Source organism: Emys orbicularis, chromosome 6 (assembly GCF_028017835.1).
Source record: "Emys orbicularis isolate rEmyOrb1 chromosome 6, rEmyOrb1.hap1, whole genome shotgun sequence".
Lineage (NCBI taxonomy): Eukaryota > Metazoa > Chordata > Testudines > Emydidae > Emys > Emys orbicularis.
The window spans coordinates 41517985-41538771 of record NC_088688.1 but is presented as its reverse complement, the minus strand read 5'-3'; the positions used below and the strand labels follow the sequence as shown (position 1 = coordinate 41538771).

The window sequence follows — 20787 nt, the reverse complement described above, 5'->3', positions numbered from 1 at the left end:
GTAGCAAGGGACAGGGTCTCTCTCACTTATTGGCAGGCACCCATGCCCAGCCCCACCCCCTGACGGTGATCAAAGTCTCCCCCGCAGGGATTTGCCTCTCTGAGGCTGCTCCAGGTACACTGGAACAGACGCACTGCCTGGGTTGCCAGGGGAAAAGCGCGTATCCCCCCGCAGATTTCTTTTGCATTTTTCTGTGTGTGTGGGGCACAGAAATATGCAGGCCATATGAATTCTGCACCCCTGTCAGGAATAATAATGGCATAAAATGAAGAAGTGTGAAAACGTCTTATTTCATTCAGCCTGATTTGTTGTCTTGAGTAAGTATCAGCGATAAATGAGAATTTAAGGTATATTCCATAAGATCTGCATCAAAAGGGACTGGATGCCTCCTTATGCAAGTGCAGAAACAACAACAAATATTTACACCCTTCATTTTCATTATTGCTCTGCTGACAACTGTCAACATTGCTCCAGAGAAGAGCAACAAGAATGATTAAAGGTCTTGAGAACATGACCTATGAAGGAAGGCTGAAAGAATTGGGTTTGTTTAGTTTGGAAAAGAGAAGACTGAGAGGGGACATGATAGCAGTTTTCAGGTATCTAAAAGGGTGTCATAAGGAGGAGGGAGAAAACTTGTTCACCTTAGCCTCTGAGGATAGAACAAGAAGCAATGGGCTTAAACTGCAGCAAGGGAGGTCAAGGTTGGACATTAGGAAAAAGTTCCTAACTGTCAGGGTGGTTGAACACTGGAATAAATTGCCTAGGGAGGTTGTGGAATCTCCATCTCTGGAGATATTTAAGAGTAGGTTAGATAAATGTCTATCAGGGATGGTCTAGACAGTATTTGGTCCTGCCATGCGGGCAGGGGACTGGACTCGATGACCTCTCGAGGTCCCTTCCAGTCCTAGAATCTATGAATCTATAAAACATTCCACTGAAATTAGCACAATATTAGGCAAACAGCATATACAGCAGCATAGTAAGTGTTACAGGTGGAACATTTAGTAGCTGGCAAACAGTTACTGTAACCTATGTAAAAAAGTTGATGAGACACTGGAGCACTGCACTGAATAACATGCCTTTTCACACCTTAAGACAAATACAGGATCCAAATGAAGGTAAGTCCATCTGGGAAGAGGAGCAGCTGGATTAGTAATCGCTACTTCCACAACCACTGCAGCAGTTACATTAGCATTACTTTTGTTTAGAAAACTGTTAAACCTCCTATAGAAATGCAATGACACTATAGTGATGCCCATATTTTTTAATTGCGCTCAGCTGAGCAATTTGTTCATGCCATAAAGTTGCCAAGAGTATCAATAGTGAAATCCCAAACACTTTTCCTGCAATTTTCATTAAAAGTATTATGATTAACCACCCCACCAAACTTAACTTTTCCATCAAGCTTCTAAAAACTTTCAGCACTTAGGGCTTGTCTACACTACCAAGTTTTGTTGACAAAACTTATGTCAACACCCAAAAGTCGACAAAACAAAAATCGCCAAAGGGTGTTCACACTTGCTCCCTCTGTCAACAGATCATGTCCACATTGGGGACACCATCATCAACAGGGTGAGCAATGCACCATGGGTATGTATTCCACAGTGCAGTGTTGTGGGAAAGAAGAGCTGATCACTGCGCATCTTTGGATTCTCTCGGATTTCTCCCACAGCCCCCTCAGCTGCAGAGAGCAGCATCATGAGCAGCTCTGTGAGCTCTCCATGTTGAGGAATAGCAAAGCAGCACAGCAGTCTGTTCCCCTCCCCCTGCAGCAGCAGTCTGCCTGCTGCTTTGTTCCTAGTGCAGGGCAGAACAGGAGCATTCCAGTGATTTGTTCTTTGTTTGTTCCCCAAACAGAGCAGCACACAGATACTTCCTGCAGCTTTGAAAGGGGAGGGGTGCATGCCTGGGGGGCAGCAGAGATCAAAACACTGAGCAGAACAATCAGGACAGGCATTGTGGAATACTGGCGGAAGCCAGTTCTGTCAACAAAACAATCAGCAGTGTCTACACTGGCTCTTTGTCGACAATAAAGGGAGGGGAAAAGACAAATCTCTCTTAGGGGTGGAAGTTTCTGGTTGCCAAAACTGGGTGTTTTTCGCAACAAAAGTCCCATTGTAGTGTGTACCCTCTTGCTGTTTTGTCGCCAAAAGGCAGTTTTTGGCGACAAAACTTGCCAGTGTAGACAAACCCTTAGAAGTCTAAATATAGGCCTGTTCAAACATCAAGAGTGTGATTTTGAAAAAGTAGCATTGGGCATCATGTCATTCTTGATGCACAGGCTATGTGTGGATTGCTTTAAGGTTTCTGCCAAATATTATATGGGGACTTTTACTGCACCCATTGGAGATAAGGTATTGTTGTCATTGAAGTCAATGGGACAGTATCCCTCCATTGTAAACACTGGTGAGATTTTTTTTTTTTTTTGGCCTCCTGGCCTCTTTACGCAACTCTAGCATAAAGGGGTGATAAATTTCCCCTGGAAAAATACCCTGAGAGCAGCCTCTAATATAGAACTACTGCAACAGCTCTACGCCTGTCCCCCACCACTAGGGTGAACAGACAGCAAATATGAAAAATCGGGACAGGGTGTGTGTGTGGGGGGGGTAATAGGAGCCTATATAAGAAAAAGGCCCAAAAATCGGGACTGTCCCTATAAATTTGGGACATCTGGTCACCCTATCCACCACATACCCATAACATATCATGGGAAAGATGGATGAATCTGGACTGCTGGTGAACTCTGGCTATTCTCTGCTTCCCATGGACAATTGAGAGCCACAGGAGTCAAGTAAAATTAATTCCAAGTCTTAGGACTACTCTAATTTCACCGTTGCCCCCAACTCTTGTGATTTTATCACAAGTCTCACAATATATGGCATTTTCCTTAAAACCACCGCTCCTGAGTCATGCAACTATATGAAAATCCCAGCTTTCATTTAAAAAAAAAGTTTGCCACAATGATGAGACATAGAAAGAACTAAAAAACATGAATTCTAAAAGCTCAAAAACAAGAAGGCAAATAAAGACCCAAAATGTATTATTTAAAAAAAACGGCATGAATTTTAATATAATCTTATGACTTTTGGGGAGCCTGACTTATGATCCCTGAATGCTTGAGGTTGGGAATACAGTAATTCACAAAAGGGCCAGGCCCACAGTGTAGGAAAACACGCAAGTGGCTTAAAGTCATCTTCTCACACTCCCAATCCCATTTCCTGTAAAGAGTGCACGTAACACAGTAATGGAGAAATGGGCCAGAATGAAGGCAAGCAAAAGACTAAGGAGATTTAAATACATATGCATTTCAGCTAAGCTTTTCTAAAACAAATTAAAATAAAGTTCCGGGTTTAAGACTGTAAATCAGTACTAACTGAAATAATCCTCTTAATAGACAGTATTGGGTGTTCACAACCCATTTGACGGCAGTTATCCAGAAAACTATAAGCACTGAAGAAAGTGGACATATATTAAAAGTCCTAAAATTATTTGATTCTCACAGTAAGTTCTTATCAAGAATTTTAAGTCAGAAAACGGATACCAATCATGTACAGCTGGAGAAAATTAGTCCAATTTTAATTACATGTATAAAACAGATACAGATTACAGTGATATAACCTGTCACACTGGGAAGTCGTACGCCAAACAAATTAAAGGTCCTGATCCTAAAAAGATTTATGCATGTGTGTAACTTTACTCAGTGGGGACTCCTCATGTGAGTGAAGTTACATGCATAAATCTTTGCAGGGTCAGGACCTGACTTCAGTGGGACTACTCACTTAAATAAAGCTACTGCCTATGTAAAGTCTTTGAAGGATCAGGGCCCAAAATTGGATTTTCTTGTTATAGCCCAAGATAAAAGAAGTGTGATAGTCTGAGGTACTTAAGCTTATTCTCTACTGCACTCTACCACAAAGTTTCTTTTCTATACAGTATATTAAAAGGAAGAAAATTCTGACTAGACAAGAGCTATTTGTATCTCTATTACTAATTTTGTTGTTATAAAGAACAGTAAATTAAACTATGCAATTTAGCTATGCAAGCTTTTAAATTAATACAGACCCTGGGTTATCCTATGAAACTCTCAATGCAGTTGTACTAAACAGAAATATTAAAAGATTTAAAAAAAACAACCCATATCTCAAGAGAAAACACTGAGCATTCAGGCAAGAGCAAGAAGTACTTATAGAGAATCAGAAGGAAGAAATTATACTGCTGGGTCAGACATCTGTCCTTTCAGTGTGATGGCAAATGGTTAGGCTAGTGATTAACTGATTTGTTTACAGAGGTAAGATGCCAAAAGAACTGCAATCAGATTAAATCAGTAGTACTCACAATGAAACTTACCATTAAAGTGGAGGAGGCAGGATGGAAGCATTAGGCAAAATATAGACACTTCCCATCTAAACTGTTAATTTACTAATTAAATCAAAATCACATTAATTTTCAGATTTTTGTTTAGATAGCAACTTGTGTGTGTTTATTGAAAATAAATAAGGTTAGAAACGGAGTTGTGGAACTATGTTTCCCAATGGGTTTTGCAATGTAAAATTACTACTCACACCTCTAAAGTGGGAAACATTTGCCAATAGTTACAAATGGTTAACTTTTAGAATAGTTGGGTCTTCTGAGAAATAAACAGGGATTCTCTTTCTCTGTACTCTAATCCAATACAAGGTCTTCAGGACACTGTCCAACATCCTGGGATCCCCATTCACTAACTGTTTTCCCTTCTTCCCTCATAGCTAAAGCCTACTGTAACAATTTACATCTAGCTAGGATATAGATTCTTCCAAGACAGCTAGCATAACTGTAAACTTCCTAGCAGAGGTCCCCAAGAGAAATACATGCCCATACACTCCTACAGGGTCCCAAGGTACCTGCTCTAGTTTATAACAAACCCTCTGAAGAGGACAGGAGCATACTCAACAAGATGGGTCTCTTCTCTCATGTCACTGCAAGCCATGCTGCATTCAAACATCTTAACATACCAAAGCATCCAGTGGGACCATTATATTATCAATATGTACAATTTCACAAGCTAGTCAGACTAATTTTCCAAGATGCTGATGGTTTAATAACCATTAACCTAGCACTTTCTTTTTGTTCACCACTATAATTATAAGCAACTGAGGCTGTAGGAATGAAATCAAAAAGCAGGGACACCAGAAGAATATCAGTGCAAAAGGCATAAAATAATGGAGGTGAAAGAATTTATAATGTTTTCACCCCTCAGCTACAATATAAACTTTTGTCTAATCTTTATTATTTGGTATTTCAGAGCAAATAATTAATAATAAGCATGAGATGACAAGATTTGTGTGGAATGGAAGTCAGTTTACATTTTAGATGTAAACTATTCATCCTAATGAGAATTTTTCCTAGAGATAATCAGCATCTTGGAACTCTAGGACAAAAATCAAAATCCATCATGGTGACAATAATGATTCACTTAAAAAAATACATTGAGTTAAAATTAGGAGGAGAGAAAAAGCACAATCAGTACAGGAAGGAAGTCCTCTGACAGAAGTACAGATTTCATTTTCCTAACACAGCTCATCTGCAAGAGTCACTGGACAATGGACTCTGACTCTATGCATGGGGGGGGAGTTACACAAATGCTATTCTAATGTTCTTAATAACTACAAAATACAGTGATATAATTCATGGTCAAACAAAATTATATGTAAACAAACAATTCTAATCAAACTAATAAAAACAACGAGGAGTCCGGTGGCACCTTAAAGGCTAACAGTTTTATTTGGACATAAGCTTTCGTGGGTAAAAAACCCACTTCTCCATGCATCTGAAGAGTGGTTTTTTTTACCCACGAAAGCTTATGCCCGAATAAATCTGTTAGCCTTTAAGGTGCCACCGGACTCCTCATTGTTTTTGTGGATACAAACTCTAATATTCCAGACAGTAATATTACTATTTCCTTTGGTTTTAAAGTTACAAACTAAATATAATTCCATATTTATGTACAAGCAAGTTCATTCTCCCAGTAAGATTTAATCTTTCTTTAAGAAGATTGCCAACATATTCACTGTATAATAGGTCACAGAAAACCCATATCTGGTCCACACATCTCTGGATTGTAGCATTGCAAGACGGCAATTCATTGTGTTTGATCATTGTATTCAATTTTATCCAAATGTCCTCTAGAGTTTGATTATTACAAATAGATTGCTCAATTGTCCACTTTGCTCTATAAAATGCATGTAGCTTCATTCTTTCTAAATTACTCTGCAGTTCTCTAGATAAAGGAAGAATTTTTTCTTTAAGTTTAGGACTAGGGACAGAGATACTCCAAGACCTTCTCAATTTTGGTTTTTCATTTGCCGATTGTACTTCCAGATTGCTTGAATTAATTTGTGCATGCACCGTTTGTGTCTGAATTAAACTTTGACCAGTTTTCAAATTAGACTGAAACTCCAGAAGGTCCACTGTGCAGTCATAATATCGCCCAATAAGAGGTTCTGAAGCTGCAACAAGTTGTTTCACTTCTTCTGCTTTCTCACCAGAAATAATAGGTGGTTGTCTTTTAGGCTTGAGTGGAAGTTTGCGTGAAACATTTGGAAACCAGGGAACAAATCTCGGTAGTTGCCGAATAGGAAACTCCTTCAGTGTTTCTTCTGCAAGTTTCTGCAATTTTGTGAGGTCATTCTGAAATGGTCGATAGTGTAAAACTACTTCCATGCTGGTACTGTAGGAATCCAGTTATTCTTAATAAAAGAAACAGTCTCTTGATTAGGATCCTCGACTCTAAAGCGTAATACATCTTATTTACAAGAATCTCTTCTTGCATGTGATGCACAGATCAGAAGAAAACAGGACCTAAAGCAGAAGTGTTGTAAAGAATAAGATACCACCATATTAAGCCATATATTGCTAGAATATTTTGCAGTAAAACAAAATGCTGTAAAGATAAACTAGCAATATTTATATTTATGTAACAGAATGCTTCATACTTTACCACAAGTGATTACTTACTGGTATTTAATCATTGCTAATGTTTTAAAACACCAGGTAAGTACATTTTAAACTTTAACAAAACAAAAACATACATAAATTTATATGATCTGCTCTTCATGGAAAAACCTATGCTGTTCCCCCCCCAAACAATATTCTCCTCCCTGTTATCCACCCATTTCTGTGGTCATATGAAATTGATGTGAAGAAGTTTTGCCCAGTTAATCATGCCTCAATAGAACCCTCAGATTGTATGCCACTGTATTTACCCACAAATTACCATGCATCTATGGCACTATGTTCTTAACACACGTATCTAATGCTATCCACTAAAAGTACCAGGATTTCATTTAAAACATTAACAGTCATACGATAAAATTACCACCAGCTTGAAGTTAAAACCTATTATATCGTCTTAAATTATGAAGCCAAAAAGAAAAAGGGGGCGGGAGGGAGAAGAGAACAAAGAAAATATTAAATACAAATCCAAAACAATATCTTCCTTCTGCTCCCATGAAGGAAACTGAATAATATACTGCAGATTACAGTTACTGATGATGAAAAAAATACTCTCGGAAATACGACTAACAGAAATACACAATTTAAAGTAGAAGATTAGCCAAGAAGCTGTTCTGGACTCCAAGTATGCCAAACAATATATAATAAAGATTTTCTTATTTCCATTCCAAAGCATAACTATATATCAACCAGTCTTAGCTCCAAACTTCAGAGCTACACATTGCAGTCATGCTATTATATGAAAACTTTAAATATGATACTCCTTAATTTCCAAATTTCAACATTTCTCTCTCTCAGATGAAGGTTAAATTGCATGTTACGTAATGGATACAAACAGGATTACCAATTATGGAATGAATTCATAGCATCCTTTACTCTCTGAGTTCTAACAGACACCGACTCTGATCATTTAGCTACTGCATTGCAATGACTGAATTCTAGGAGTTGAAAGGGACACATGCTACACTGACTTCTCTGCAGGCCCAGGGATCTACTTACACCTCTTACCAGTCCTCTATGCCCCAAACAAGGGTGTATTAAGAAAAGATTTTGCTTTGAATGAGTTGTTACAACAGCAGAACTGTTGATTTTTTTCTTTTTATTATGGAAAAGTGGAAAAGCAGCTTGATGTTGTCATTTGAAATCTCTAACTGCTTTAGACAGCAATAAGGTAACACCATTAAAACCAATATACTGTCTTCTGGAGTGTTTTAAAAGTGAGCGTATTAACATGAGGTGGATTCAGCTAAGGCCATGTCTTCACTACCACTTATGTCGGCAAAACTTATGTCGCTCAGCGGTGTGAAAAAAACACCCCCGAGTGACATAAGTTTTGCCAGCATAAGTGGTAGCACACACAATGCTATGTCGGCAGAAGAGCTTCTCCCACTGACATAGCTACTGCCACCCGTTGAGGTGGTTTTATTATGTCAACAGGAGAGCTTTCTCCCATCAGCATAGAGCGGCTACACAAGTGATCTTATAGCAGTGCGGTTGCATCGGTACAGCTGTGCCACTATAAGCTCGCTAGTGTAGACATGGCCTAAAACCCCAATTCTGCAATCACTTATGCAGATGTATAACTTATGTACCTGAGTAGCCCCACTGAGTTCAATTTATTACAGGATTATGGACTTCAACTTCATCTTGCTCATTATTGCTACTTAATATGAACACAAAAGCACAATGGTAGACAGACAATGCCAGAAGCAATATAATGTTTATTGACTCAGAAAAGGGAAAAGCATATAAAGATTATTTAGTGCTCTGTTCTCTCATTGTTACAGATCCCAATTCACTACTGGCAAAAATGGTCAGCACTCCATTGTGGAGTTGTGCTCTCATGCAAACTAGACTCTAAGGCTTGGTCTACACTTACCCCCCAAGTCGAAGTAAGGTACGCAAATTCAGCTACGTGAATAACGTAGCTGAATTCGACATACCTTACTTCGAACTTACCGCGGTTCAGACGCGGTCCACACGCGGCAGGCAGGCTCCCCCGTCGACTCCGTGGGGGAGCCTGCCTGCCGTCTAGCTGGAGCCTGCCTGCCGACTCCCTCTCGTCTAGCTGGAGTACCGCAGTCGACAGCGAGCACTTCCTGGTTCGATTTATCGCGTCCACATCAGACGCGATCAATCGAACCCGGAACTTCGATTGCCAGCCGTCGAACTACCGCGGTAGTGTAGACATACCCAAAGAATGTAGAAAACATGAATTTATCAGTTCTGGACTGTGGAGGCAAGGAATCAATTAAGTCTGCAGTTATCTGTTGAGCAAAGAGTTAGAAGACAAAAATATTGTATTCTATATACTATAAGCCCAATGGATAGCAAATGTAAGCACTCTGCTGAAGATGCTAAAACTCATCTGCTAACTGCAGGTATTGCAGAACACAGGATTTTCACCCCCCATAAGTCAGTGGTGTTTATATGCTCTGTGACTTCCAGAAGCTTTCTAGCCTTTCCCTCTCCAATCCATGCAGAACACTACCACCAAGATAGTCTTCCTTTTCCAGACAAGATCTTCTCTCACCCTCTTTTTTCCTAACAAAGTTCAAGTTTCTCCCCTTCACCTTCAAAGCATTGCACAGCTTTTCCACCACCTATATCTTTGTTTCTCTTCCAATCTGTTTGGTCAAGACTGTAAACACATCAGTCTCCAATTAATGCAACATTCTGTACTTGCATATTTTTTTCATTCAAAGAGCTCACAGTACTTACTCCTGAGAGAATCCTTCACCAGAAAATTAAAAATTCTGCGCACGCACACACAAAAAAAGCTCTGGATGCATAGGGGGTCATAGGGGGGTTCTGGGGGAGTGGGGCTTGGTGGAGTGAGGGTCCAGGTGGCTGGGGCTCAGAGGAGCGGGGGGCTTGTTGGGGTGGTCCAGGTGCAGTGGGACGGGGCTCACTGGAGTGGGGGTTAAGGGGGCTTTGTGAGAGGTCTGGGACTGGGGGGGGGTCTGGATTACACAGGGGTTGGGTGGACAGGGGAACAGCTCCCCATACAGTGACCCCTCCCTCCGCGGCTGAGAAGCAATGGGGTTAGGGGGTGTGGAACTTCCTGTAGCTGGGGGAGGTTTCTGGGGGTGGGTCTGACCCAGCGCCGGTCACTCCTTGAGGGAGAAGAGGAAGTCCTGTCCTCGCTCAGCCCCAGCCCAGCCGGAACTACCAGCTGAGCCTGGCACAGGGTAGGAACCACCAGACAGGGCATCCTCAGCCCCCGCACCCAGTGATTTTCCTCTCCGACGGCTGGTCTAGGCACCCAAAATGACGTGCCCAGTGGTGCTAGAACAATTTTTATAGTGGGGGTGCTGAAGGCAGAAACCATGTATTTGGGTTGTTATTACTACTTCAAGCCACAGGGCGCACTAGCACCCTCCTCACTGCTAGTTCCAGCATCTGTGGACAAGTCCATGCTGCTGGTGAGGGACATGTGACCACTCTTTCAGCTTCCCAATCAGAAAATCATTTTTCTGCAGGGAAGCAAAGAAATCTGCCAGAGACATGAATTCTGCACCCATGCAGTAGTGCAGAATTCCCCCAGAAGTATACAGTCCTATATAAAGATAGGTGGTTATTCCTATTTTACAGCTGGAAGAAATGAAGCGAAGAAGGTTAAGGGACTTACCTAAGGCTACAGATTCTTTGACAATGCCACAAACAGAACCCACGTCCCCCGATTACATAGCTAACGTCTAGCACAAGCGTTGCCCACGTCTCATTGAGAAAGTGACCAGTGAACCACTTCCTTCCCCATTTGCTACCACACGATGATATTTCTGTGACAACTACAGCAAGTGCTTCTGTAGATGGGCAGCATCAGGACAATATTAATGTATTTTGTCTTTAATACACTAAGTGTTTCATTCTTCCTCGAAAGGCGCTAATCTCACCGGCCCGCTCTTCATCCCACTCGGTGTACGGAACCGCAGCTCAACCTGAGCAGTGCAGCCACTGCCAGGGCTAGCGGGCGGGTGTGGGAGGAGGCAGGGGCCTGTCTTCTGGGCTCGTCATGCCCACCGCCCGGAACCTAACAGGACACCCTCCTGACCGCCGCCGGCCCACCCCGCGCTGGGCACGGCCTGCTTCCGCGCGCTACCCACTAGCCCACACTCCCTCCCGTACAGACACGCCGGGGCCTGCGCCTTGGTTTCGCCTGAGGCTACCCAGGGCAACGAGGGCAGGGTCCACCCCGCGCCCCAGGCTGGCGCGAAAGGTTGGGGCCCAGGCAGGGGGGGGAGGGGGCAGTGAGCTCCCGTCTCCGTACCTTTCAGGGCAAGCAGATGCTCTTGCTTCGGCTGATTCACATCCATTGCCTCGGCCTCCCCTCTCTGGGCTTTCGCCGCCTACAGGATTCACCTAGGCCAAGATTCTGCTAATGGCGAAAGGAACCACGATAAAGTTCCGCACGCAGCCTGAGCCAAGCTGCCCGGGTCCCAGAAAACCCGGAGGTGCGTTTCCCGGCATGCAACGCGTCATCTGGGACTGAGCAGGAGCGTGAAGAAACTACAGGCCCCAGCATGCACTGCTCCCCTTGATCCCAGCTGCTCACGGACGATCTGGACGAAGAGGGACCCGTGGTGTAGTCTTCTAGGGATCTGGACTAATCGCGTTGCATGCTGGGATTTGAAGTCTTCGCTGAGGTGACTGAGATGACGTTAGAGCATAACATGCTCGAACCTGTAGTTTTCGCGAGCCGCTGAGCGTCAATGTGACCCGTTGTATGATGGGAACTGTAGTCTTCATGCGTCCCTTGGGTGTCACTGTGGGCTTTGCGAGGAGACGCATGCGCAGTGGTGATCACGGCGGCCGCTGGGGAAGAACCCCTTTAATATTGTTTTTCATTCCTGCGCGGACGCTTCGTGTGGTGACATCACAGCGCAAGGCCTGTAGCGTCAGCGCGTGGCCCGCTCCCCTCTCTCTGCTGGCTCATTGGCCCTTTCGGTGCGTAGGTAGCTCGTTCCTCCTCCCTTTTCCAAGATGGCGGCTATGGGTGTAAACAAGGCCGGCCTCGGAGCTGGGCTCGATGCCGGCCCCCGGCACAGCGGCAGCCGGGGGCCGGCCGGGGCTGCTGTGAAGGTGAGAGGAACTGCACCCGTCCGCCCGGTTCACACAACAGATCCTGCCAAAGGGTGGCGACGCTGCTAATGGGCTTCTCCCAGCGGCATAAAACAGCCTGTGCAGCAGCAGCCTCCCCTGGCTTCGAGGGGCGACACCGGTGGGGACATGGAGAATCCTGCACGAGTGCAGAGGGATGATTTGCTGTGTTGGGCGGCCCTGGGTCCTGTGAGCCCGTGCGAGCGTAGGGGACAGCCTGTCGAGAGGCGGGTGGGCTCCCAGCGTGGGGTGGGGTGTCAGGCCAATGGCTGGCCCTCTGAGGGCTCTACCAAATTCACGGTCCATTTAAAAAAAATTGAATTTTATAGTTTCCGATATTTAAATCTTAAATTTCATGGTGTTGTAACTATGGGGGTCCTGACCCAAAAAGAGGGCGGTGGGGCAAGGCTATTGTAGGAGGTTTTTGCCACCCTTATTTCTGCACTGCCTTCAGAGTTGGGTGGCCAAAGAGTGGCAGCTGCTGGCCAAGAACCCATCTCTGAAGGCTGTGTTGATGCCAGCAGGAGTGGAAAAGTAATACCATACTATGCCATCCCCTATGCCATCCACTAAAGACAATAGCCAGATTTAATGGGGGAGACCAGATTTCACAGTCCATGATGTGTTTTTCATGGCTGTGCATTTGGTAGGGCTCTACCTATGAGGTGGGGAAGTCCTGGGGTTTGCTGAATCAGCTGGGCCATGGAGTGGCTCCCCATCGAGAGCCTTAGGTCAGACAGGCAGTTGGGCAGGGTGGCCCTTGGTTCCTTTTACCCGGGGCTCGCTGTAAGTGGGTCCAGCTTCAGTTCATTTGCAGAAAGAAAGGGCTGTACAAAAGCAAATCGTGACTAGAATCCATGAAGGAAGAACTGTCTAATGCAGGGGCCGGCAACCTTTCAGAAGTGGTGTGCCGAGTCTTCATTTATTCACTCTAATTTAAGGTTTTGCGTGCCAGTAATACCTTTTAATGTTTTCAGAAGGTTTCTTTCTATAAGTCTATAATATATAACTAAAGTATTCTTGTAGGTAAAGTAAATAAAGTTTTTAAAATGTTTAAGAAGCTTCATTTAAAATTAAATTAAAAAATGTAGAGCCCCCTGGACCGATGGCCAGGACCCGGGCAGTGTGAGTGCCACTGAAAATCAGCTCGCATGCTGAAGCCATAGGTTGCCTACCCCTGGTCTAATGGGACAATTGCTGGGGTTAATTGGTTTCAGAGTGCAGCTGCATGGTAGATTTCTTTATACAAGAGCTACCAATATAAGATGGGCCACTTACCTCTTGATGTGTGACTGCTTCTGATCTGTTCAAAATGCTTTCTTGATTTATAGGTTCTTGAGTGTGGAGTCTGTGAAGATGTATTTTCTTTGCAAGGTGATAAAGTTCCCAGACTGCTTTTGTGTGGTCATACCGTCTGCCATGACTGTCTTACTCGGCTTCCTCTCCATGGCAGAGCAGTTCGCTGTCCTTTTGATCGACAAGTTACTGAACTAGGTAAGGATGAAAACTATATGTAGAGATAAGGAGGTGTTAGTACCATTCTACAAGGTACTGGTGAGACCTCATCTGGAATACTGTGTGCAGTTCTGGTCTCCCATGTTTAAGGAGGACGAATTCAAACTGGAACAGGTACAGAGAAGGGCTTCTAGGATGATCCGAGGAATGGAAAACCTGTCTTATGAAAGGAGATTCAAAGAGCTTGGCTTGTTTAGCCTAACCAAAAGAAGGCTGAGGGGAGATATGATTGCTCTCTATAAATATATCAGAGGAATAAATACCAGGGAGGGAGAGGAATTATTTAAGCTCAGTACCAATGTGGACACAAGAACAAATGGATATAAACTGGCCATCAGGAAGTTTAGACTTGAATTAGATGAAGGTTTCTACCCATCAGAGGAGTGAAGTTCTGGAACAGCCTTCCAAGGGGATCAGTGGAGGCAAAAGACATATCTGGCTTCAAGACTAAGCTTGATAAGTTTATGGAGGGGATGGTATGATAGGACAGCCTCATTTTGGCAATTAATTGATCTTTGACTATTAGCGGTAAATATGCCCAATGGCCTGTGATGGGATGTTAGATGGGGTGGAATCTGAGTTACTACAGAGAATTCTTTCCTGGATGTCTGGCTGGTGAGTCTTGCCCACATGCTCAGGGTTTAGCTGATCGCCATATTTGGGGTCGGGAAGGAATTTTGCTCCAGTGCAGATTGGCAAAGGCTCTGGAGGGTTTTCTCCTTCCTCTGCAGCGTGGGGCACGGGTCACTTGCTGGAGGATTCTCTGCACCTTGAAGTCTTTAAACCATGATTTGAGGACTTCAGTAGCTCAGACATAGGTTAGGGGTTTGATACAAGAGTAGGTGGGTGAGATTCTGTGGCCTGCGTTGTGCAGGAGGTCAGACTAGACGATCATAATGATCCCTTCTGACCTTAAAGTCTATGATTCTATAATATATGTCTTTAATTAGATTTGTGTCACTTAAGAATGACAAGAACATGACTAATAACTTATCAAAGACTTTCATTTCTGTTAGTAGGCTGGTAGGCTCCATTGCATGCTAGGCCTGTTTTATAACCTACAAGATAAATCTAAGTGGTTGAAAGTCCTGGAAGAAGTAAGAGATGTTAAAAAACCAAGAAGATATTTAGGTTATTCCATAGATGATTCCAAAACACTTAATATGCTGATGCATATGCCAACAGTGTAGGAAAAACATTAATACAATTATGAGTATGACAAATTTGCTCCGTTTGTGGTACCTTCCTTTAAATATTATTTTTAATAGTAATTCATGTTTCAAGAAGGGGAAGGCAGGTAATTTTGTACGTTTCTTTGAATCAAATCGTAGCAATTCAAGATCTAGGTTTCTTTTTCTAATAGAAGTTTTCATCCATACAGTGGTGTAAAATAGTTCATTTCATTGTACTCCCTTTGGGACTGATGCTGCAGGTGTATCTGTACATGCCTGGCCAAAACTAAAAAAAACCCAAAACTTCAGTTTATAAAAACTAAAGTCCTGCTAGATGTAAATTAATTTATATTTATGCCCCTAAAAGGAGTTTGATGTTCCATTGTACTAAATACTCTAATTAAATAGATAGTCCTGTTCTGAAGAGGTTACAATCTATATTAATGACAAGATGCAACAGATGGATAAAGCCAACTGGTAGAGATAGGGGAAGGAGGAAGAGGTACCAGTGTGTTTGTTTTCATTTAGACTAGTGGTGTACAGGATATAGTTTGTCACCTACCCAGGGATGATAAGAGGGAGGAAAAGGGGGGACAGTTGTCCCAGGGGCCTGAGCTCAGGGTAGCCCCCAAAATGTCTGTGTAAATAAAGTGAAATGGGAGGGGGTGGGGCCACAGAAAATGTATGTGTCAGTGCCCAACGTTTATCTCAATGGGCCTGCACATACCTAGCTATTATTGGGCCAGCGTTGCTATGTAGACATCATGTCAGACGTGTGTCTCAAGAAGGATAAGGTAGTGTTTTTACAAATTTGGGGGCGGGGAGTTTATACATAAGGAATGGTAAGAGAGGTAGACTAATGGGTGGCAAAACTTGTGAACATTGATAGAGCAAAGGGAGTGGAAAATGATAAAATAAGGTAATAATTCTGAGACCTTCTCTTTACTCAGAAAAGTGTTTCTACCCTATGTTAGGTTGGCTCCCTCTCCCCCCCACCCCCACCCCACCCCCCGCATCTTTAACTTGACCTGTTAACATGAAAACTACAAACTGCTTTGTCTTCACTAGGATTTTACCTCACATTACTTACCAAGTGTTAGCTAACATGGTAACATACCTTTTCCTTGAGAATATGCACCCTGAGATGTGTCGTGTTAAATTAAATGGACTAAGATGAATAGTTCCAGTCTTTTTAGTCTCTCATTATATAAAAGCTTTCCATACCCATTATCTTTTGTTGTTGTTGTTGTTGTTGTCTTTCACTTCACTTTTTCCAGTTCTAGTACAGTAACTCCTCACTTAACGTTGTAGTTATGTTCCTGAAAAATGTGACTTTAAGCAAAACGATGTTAAGCGAATCTAATTTCCCCATAAGAACTAATGTAAATGAGGGGATTAGGTTCCAGGGAAATTTTTTTCACCGGACAATAGACTAGATTTTATTTTTATATATATATATACACACACACACACTATAAATTTAATACTGGTACACAGTGGTGATAATTTTGAAGCTTGGTTGAGGTGGAGGAGTTAGAGGGTGGGATATTTCCCAGGGAATGTCTTACTGCTAAATGATGAACTAGCAATTGGCTGAGCCCTCAAGGGTTAACTCTCACACTCTACAAGGCAGCAGGAATGGAGGGAGGGGAGACAGCATCGCAGACAGAGACACACACCATTTGTGAGAGAGAGATGTGCATTTCCCCTTTAAGTACGCTGACGCTACTCTTAAGTACACTGCCTTGTTAATTAGATCAGCTTGCTGAGACTGCAGCTGCTGCCAGCAAGCTCCCTCCGTCCTGAGCCCTGTTGTGTGTCCCCCCTGCTCTATGGAAGTGTTATACCAATAGAATAAAAACCAGCAGGATCTTATTAAGAGGGATAAGGCAAAGATGCCACATTTATTGTAAATATAATGATAAAGCAAAAGATAAAAGTAAACAACGTTGTTTGACTACTTATTCCTATCACTACTTATTCCTTATACACACACACACACATATATATATAGATAGATTCATTCACACAATCATTCATTCAAGTTCTGTATAGGTGTTATAGTTACCAGCCTAGAAGTTGCTCATGCCAAGTTACTGGCCAGGTAGCTTGGTCATGAGGATGGAGCCGAGTCTGTGTCAGATGCACCTGATGCTCCTGGAGGTTGGCAGCAGAACCAAAGACTCAAAGTCCTCAGTCTTGAGAGTCCATTCTTATAGGATTTAATTTCTGTGTTAGTCTATGGGAGCTGTTTCATCCTGCTGTTGCTGACTCAATCAGCAGATGGCACACATTCCTGTCCAAAGTGGCACATTCCTGGTGGCTCCACACTGTCCAAAGTTTGTGTTTCTCATCCTTCCAGGTGATGGGGTGGATCCCAGTTTACCCTCCGGGGGTTTTCTGGTCATCCACTTGACACATTCTTCGGCCGATGGATACTTCCTTTCTAGGCTGGCACCTCCCTAACCATCCATGTATATCAAGCATTCATCAGCATACATTCCATACCTTAACCATATTTTAATTTACTGTCTCCACCACTTTCGGGGTGTGTGCTAATTCATTTGAGACTCCCGGCCCTTTAATCACAGAGGGTGGGGGGGTCTGTCCTAGGAGCCCTTGAATGAAGTGAAAGTCACTTAACAGCTTATAGTGTTTGTTTACATTGTATCAATTACTTCAAGAACAAAGTCAGTTAACTTGTTTGTAAGTTTTGCATAGTAGTAAAGTATCTTTCACAGGATAGATATAATCAATGGTTTCTACAGACAGTAGCTTACAAGTTTTAACAGAAGACCCAAGAGATTTTTGTATTTGGTGAAACTGTTGGATTTTAAAGTGTGGGGGACAAATTATGAGGGGGTCACTGTCACTTGGGGGAATCACTGTTAGTACCTTCTTTAATATCCCTATTGAAGATGGGGTAAGCGGGGTGCAGGAGCGGGGGGGAGGGGGACACCCTGACTGCCCCCCTCTTCCTCTCCTCTCCTCCCCCCCCCCCCCCCAGCACAGCAAGCAGGAGTCTCGGGGAGCAGCTCCAAGGCAGAGGGCAGGAGCAGCACATGGCAGTGGTGGGAGGGACAGCTGAACTGCCGGCAATTCATAGACTGCTGGGCAGCTGCTGCACAGGGAACTTAGGGGAGGGGGGAGCTGATAGAGGGGCTCCCGGTCCACCCTGGTTCCAAGCCCCCACCAGCTAGCTGCAACAGGCTGCTCTTCCTGTATATCTTTTTTGAGATGGGGCAACCAGAACTGAGGGAATAGCTCAGTGGTTTGAGCATTGGCCTGCTAAACCCAGGGTTGTGAGTTCAATCCTTGAGGGGGCCACTTAGGGATCTGGGGCAAAATCAGTACTTGGTCCTGCTAGTGAAGGCAGGGGGCTGGACTCAATGACCTTTCAGGGTCCCTTCCAGTTCAATGAGATAGGTATATCTCCATATAAAAAAAAAAAATGCAGTATTCAAGGTGTGGACATACCATGAATTTATATAGTGGCATGATTTTTCTGTCTTATCTATCCATCCCTTCCCTAATGGTTCCTAACATTTTTAAGTTATTGCTGCTTCCACACTGATCTGATGTTTTCCGAGAACTACCCAGGATCTCATTCCTGAGTGTTAACAGCTAATTTAGACTCCATCATTTTGTATGTATAGTTGGGATTATATTTTCCAAAATGCAGTACTTTGCACTTATCAACATTGAATTTCATCTGCCATTTTGTTGCCCAATCACCCAGTTTTGTGAGATCCCTTTGTAACTCTTTACCGTCTGCTTTGAACTTATCTAGAATAATTTTGTATTGTCTGCAAATTTTGCTACCTCAGTGTTTGCCCTTTTTTGCAGATCATTTATGAATATGCTGATCAGCACTGGTTCCAATATATATTCTTGGTGGACCCTGTTATTTACCTCTTGCCATTGTGAAAACTGACCATTTATTCCTACCCTTTGTTTACATCTTTTAATCAGTTACTGATCTATGACAGGACCTTACTTCTTATCCCATGACTGTCTACTTTACTTAAGACGGGGGGGAGGGATAGCTCAGTGGTTTGAGCATTGGCCTGCTAAACCCAGGGTTGTGAGTTCAATCCTTGAGGGGGCCACTTAGGGATCTGGGGCAAAATCAGTACTTGGTCCTGCTAGTGAAGGCAGGGGGCTGGACTCGATGACCTTTCAAGGTCCCTTCCAGTTCTAGGAGATGGGATATCTCCATTAATTAAAAAATTAAATTAAAAGAGCCTTTGGTGAGGGACCTTGTCAAAGGCTTTCTGAAAGTCCAAGTACACTGTATCCACTGGGTCACCCTTGTCCACATGTTTAACCCCCTCAAAGAATTCTAATAAATGATTGAGGCATGATTTTTCTTTACAAAAGCCACGTTGACTCTTCCCCAACATATTGTGTTTGTCTGTCTGATAATTCTGTTCCTTACTATAGTTTCAACCAATTTGCCTGGTGCTGAAGTTGGGCTTACTGGCCTGTACTTACCAGGATCACGTCTGTTTTAAAAATCGGCATTACATTAGCTATCTGCCAGTCGTCTGCTACAGCAGCTGATTTAGAGCCTCATTAGGAAGAGTTTTCAGCCTTGCCTAACGGAGCTAGGCTCAGCATACAAGCCCCCAAACACTATGAACTTCAATCAGGCAGTCACAGGACAACAAACAAACTTATCCCAAGGGTCACATAGTCACTCCTGCTTTACCTAGAAAACTCCCTGGCAAAACTCCTATATGCTGCCCTTGTTCACTGAAACTTAGAATTTTTCTAAAATGTGGAAGAACTTGTAATAGTTTTAAAATATTCTTGCAATGTTAAAATCATATAGGTTAAACTTAGCTCCTTAATACAATTAAACCCCCATTTTTTCTACAATAGTCTACATGTTTAGTGAAAGTTTCTCTTTTGTACTTTCAAATGGTTGTATGAAGAAATATTTCATTATCTTGTTTCTGAGATCCATGTTGTCCTATTGGGCATAAGACTGTTCGTGACCTCTTAACTACACATACAATTGAACACTCACTGGCCATGATCCAGAAAGAAGAGAAAACAAAGCCCTCTGTGTTCTTCTTCAGCTTGTACGTCCCAGATGCTAGCTGAACAGAAGGCTGGCTCAGTTTAGAGAGAGGTTGTTTTGTCGGTGAGGGCTCCTCACAGGCATGCCAATCAGAGGAAAGAGACTTTTGTGTAGCAAAGGAACTCAGAGGTAAGGAAGCTTATGCAAATAAAAATCTCATGCTTAGCAACTAGCTATTTTGGGGCAGAAGGAGGGCCAGGTCCATTATAAAGCCTAGAGTTTCTGTGGTCAGAGGAAGAAGCTTATCTGTTGTCCCATGTGAGAAGGGGGAGTTAGCCAGCCTATGGGCCAGGTAAAACTTGAGTTCTGTGGGGTACTTCTCTTACTGTTTCCCCTCCTTGATTACTAGAAATGAAGAGGTCCATCACATCTATTACATTTCCTCTATCCACCTTATTTTTTCTGCTTTTGGAGGGGGCTTGCCTACTGAGCTGCTTAAGATTTCCTCTCCCGTTTCCTTGACTGAACTTAAGAGTAGAACTTGTCAGCCAGTGAGATTTCTCTGGGATCTGTGGCCCATTCTAAAGTTTTGTGCTATCTGAATGTCAATCAGCCAGTGAGGAACCCAACTTAGCCTTGGTCTACCGTAGGGGCGGGGATCGATCTAAGTTACGCAACTTCAGCTCGTGAATAACGTAGCTGAAGTCGACGTACTTAGACCTACTCACCGTGGTGTCTTCACTGCGGTGAGTCGACTGCTGCCGCTCTCCCGTTGATTCTGCCTACGCCTCTCGCGGCGTCGGAGTACAGGAATCGATGGAAGAGCGCTCGGGGGTCAATTTATCACATCTAGACTAGACATGATAAATCGACCCCCGCTGGATCGATTGCTGCCTGCCGATCTGGCGGGTAGTATAGACATACCCTCAGTGAGTCCCCCATTTCCATGACCATGATTGCTATATATGGTAATTGGGCTTTCTG

General features: G+C 43.2%; 3 protein-coding genes across 3 annotated transcripts in view; 1 reads left to right on the top strand and 2 right to left on the bottom strand.

The window, feature by feature from the left end:
* Positions 1 to 11338, bottom strand: part of TRAPPC13 (trafficking protein particle complex subunit 13) — a 44630-nt gene extending 33292 nt beyond the window's left edge. Inside the window, exon 1 of the mRNA XM_065406968.1 lies at positions 11261 to 11338. Within this exon, the coding sequence (XP_065263040.1) occupies positions 11261 to 11306 (46 nt within the window). The 5' untranslated portion in view covers positions 11307 to 11338. The remainder of the gene's footprint in view (positions 1 to 11260) is intronic.
* On the bottom strand, positions 5953 to 11343 carry SHLD3 (shieldin complex subunit 3). The gene is made up of 2 exons (XM_065406969.1): positions 11261 to 11343; positions 5953 to 6837 (listed from the first exon to the last, which is right to left on the bottom strand). The coding sequence occupies exon 2, from the start codon at positions 6697 to 6699 to the stop codon at positions 5953 to 5955; it is 747 nt and encodes a 248-aa protein (XP_065263041.1). The 5' UTR covers positions 6700 to 6837; positions 11261 to 11343.
* A 630-nt stretch (positions 11344 to 11973) lies between these two features.
* TRIM23 (tripartite motif containing 23) overlaps positions 11974 to 20787 on the top strand; it is a 30951-nt gene continuing 22137 nt past the window's right edge. Inside the window, exons 1-2 of the mRNA XM_065406200.1 lie at positions 11974 to 12072; positions 13422 to 13584. Coding sequence (XP_065262272.1) covers positions 11974 to 12072; positions 13422 to 13584 — 262 coding nt within the window. The remainder of the gene's footprint in view (positions 12073 to 13421; positions 13585 to 20787) is intronic.

Coding starts and splice junctions, on each gene's coding strand:
- SHLD3 (XM_065406969.1), bottom strand. CDS start 6,699: ATGGAAGTAGTTTTACACTATCGACCATTTCAGAATGACCTCACAAAA.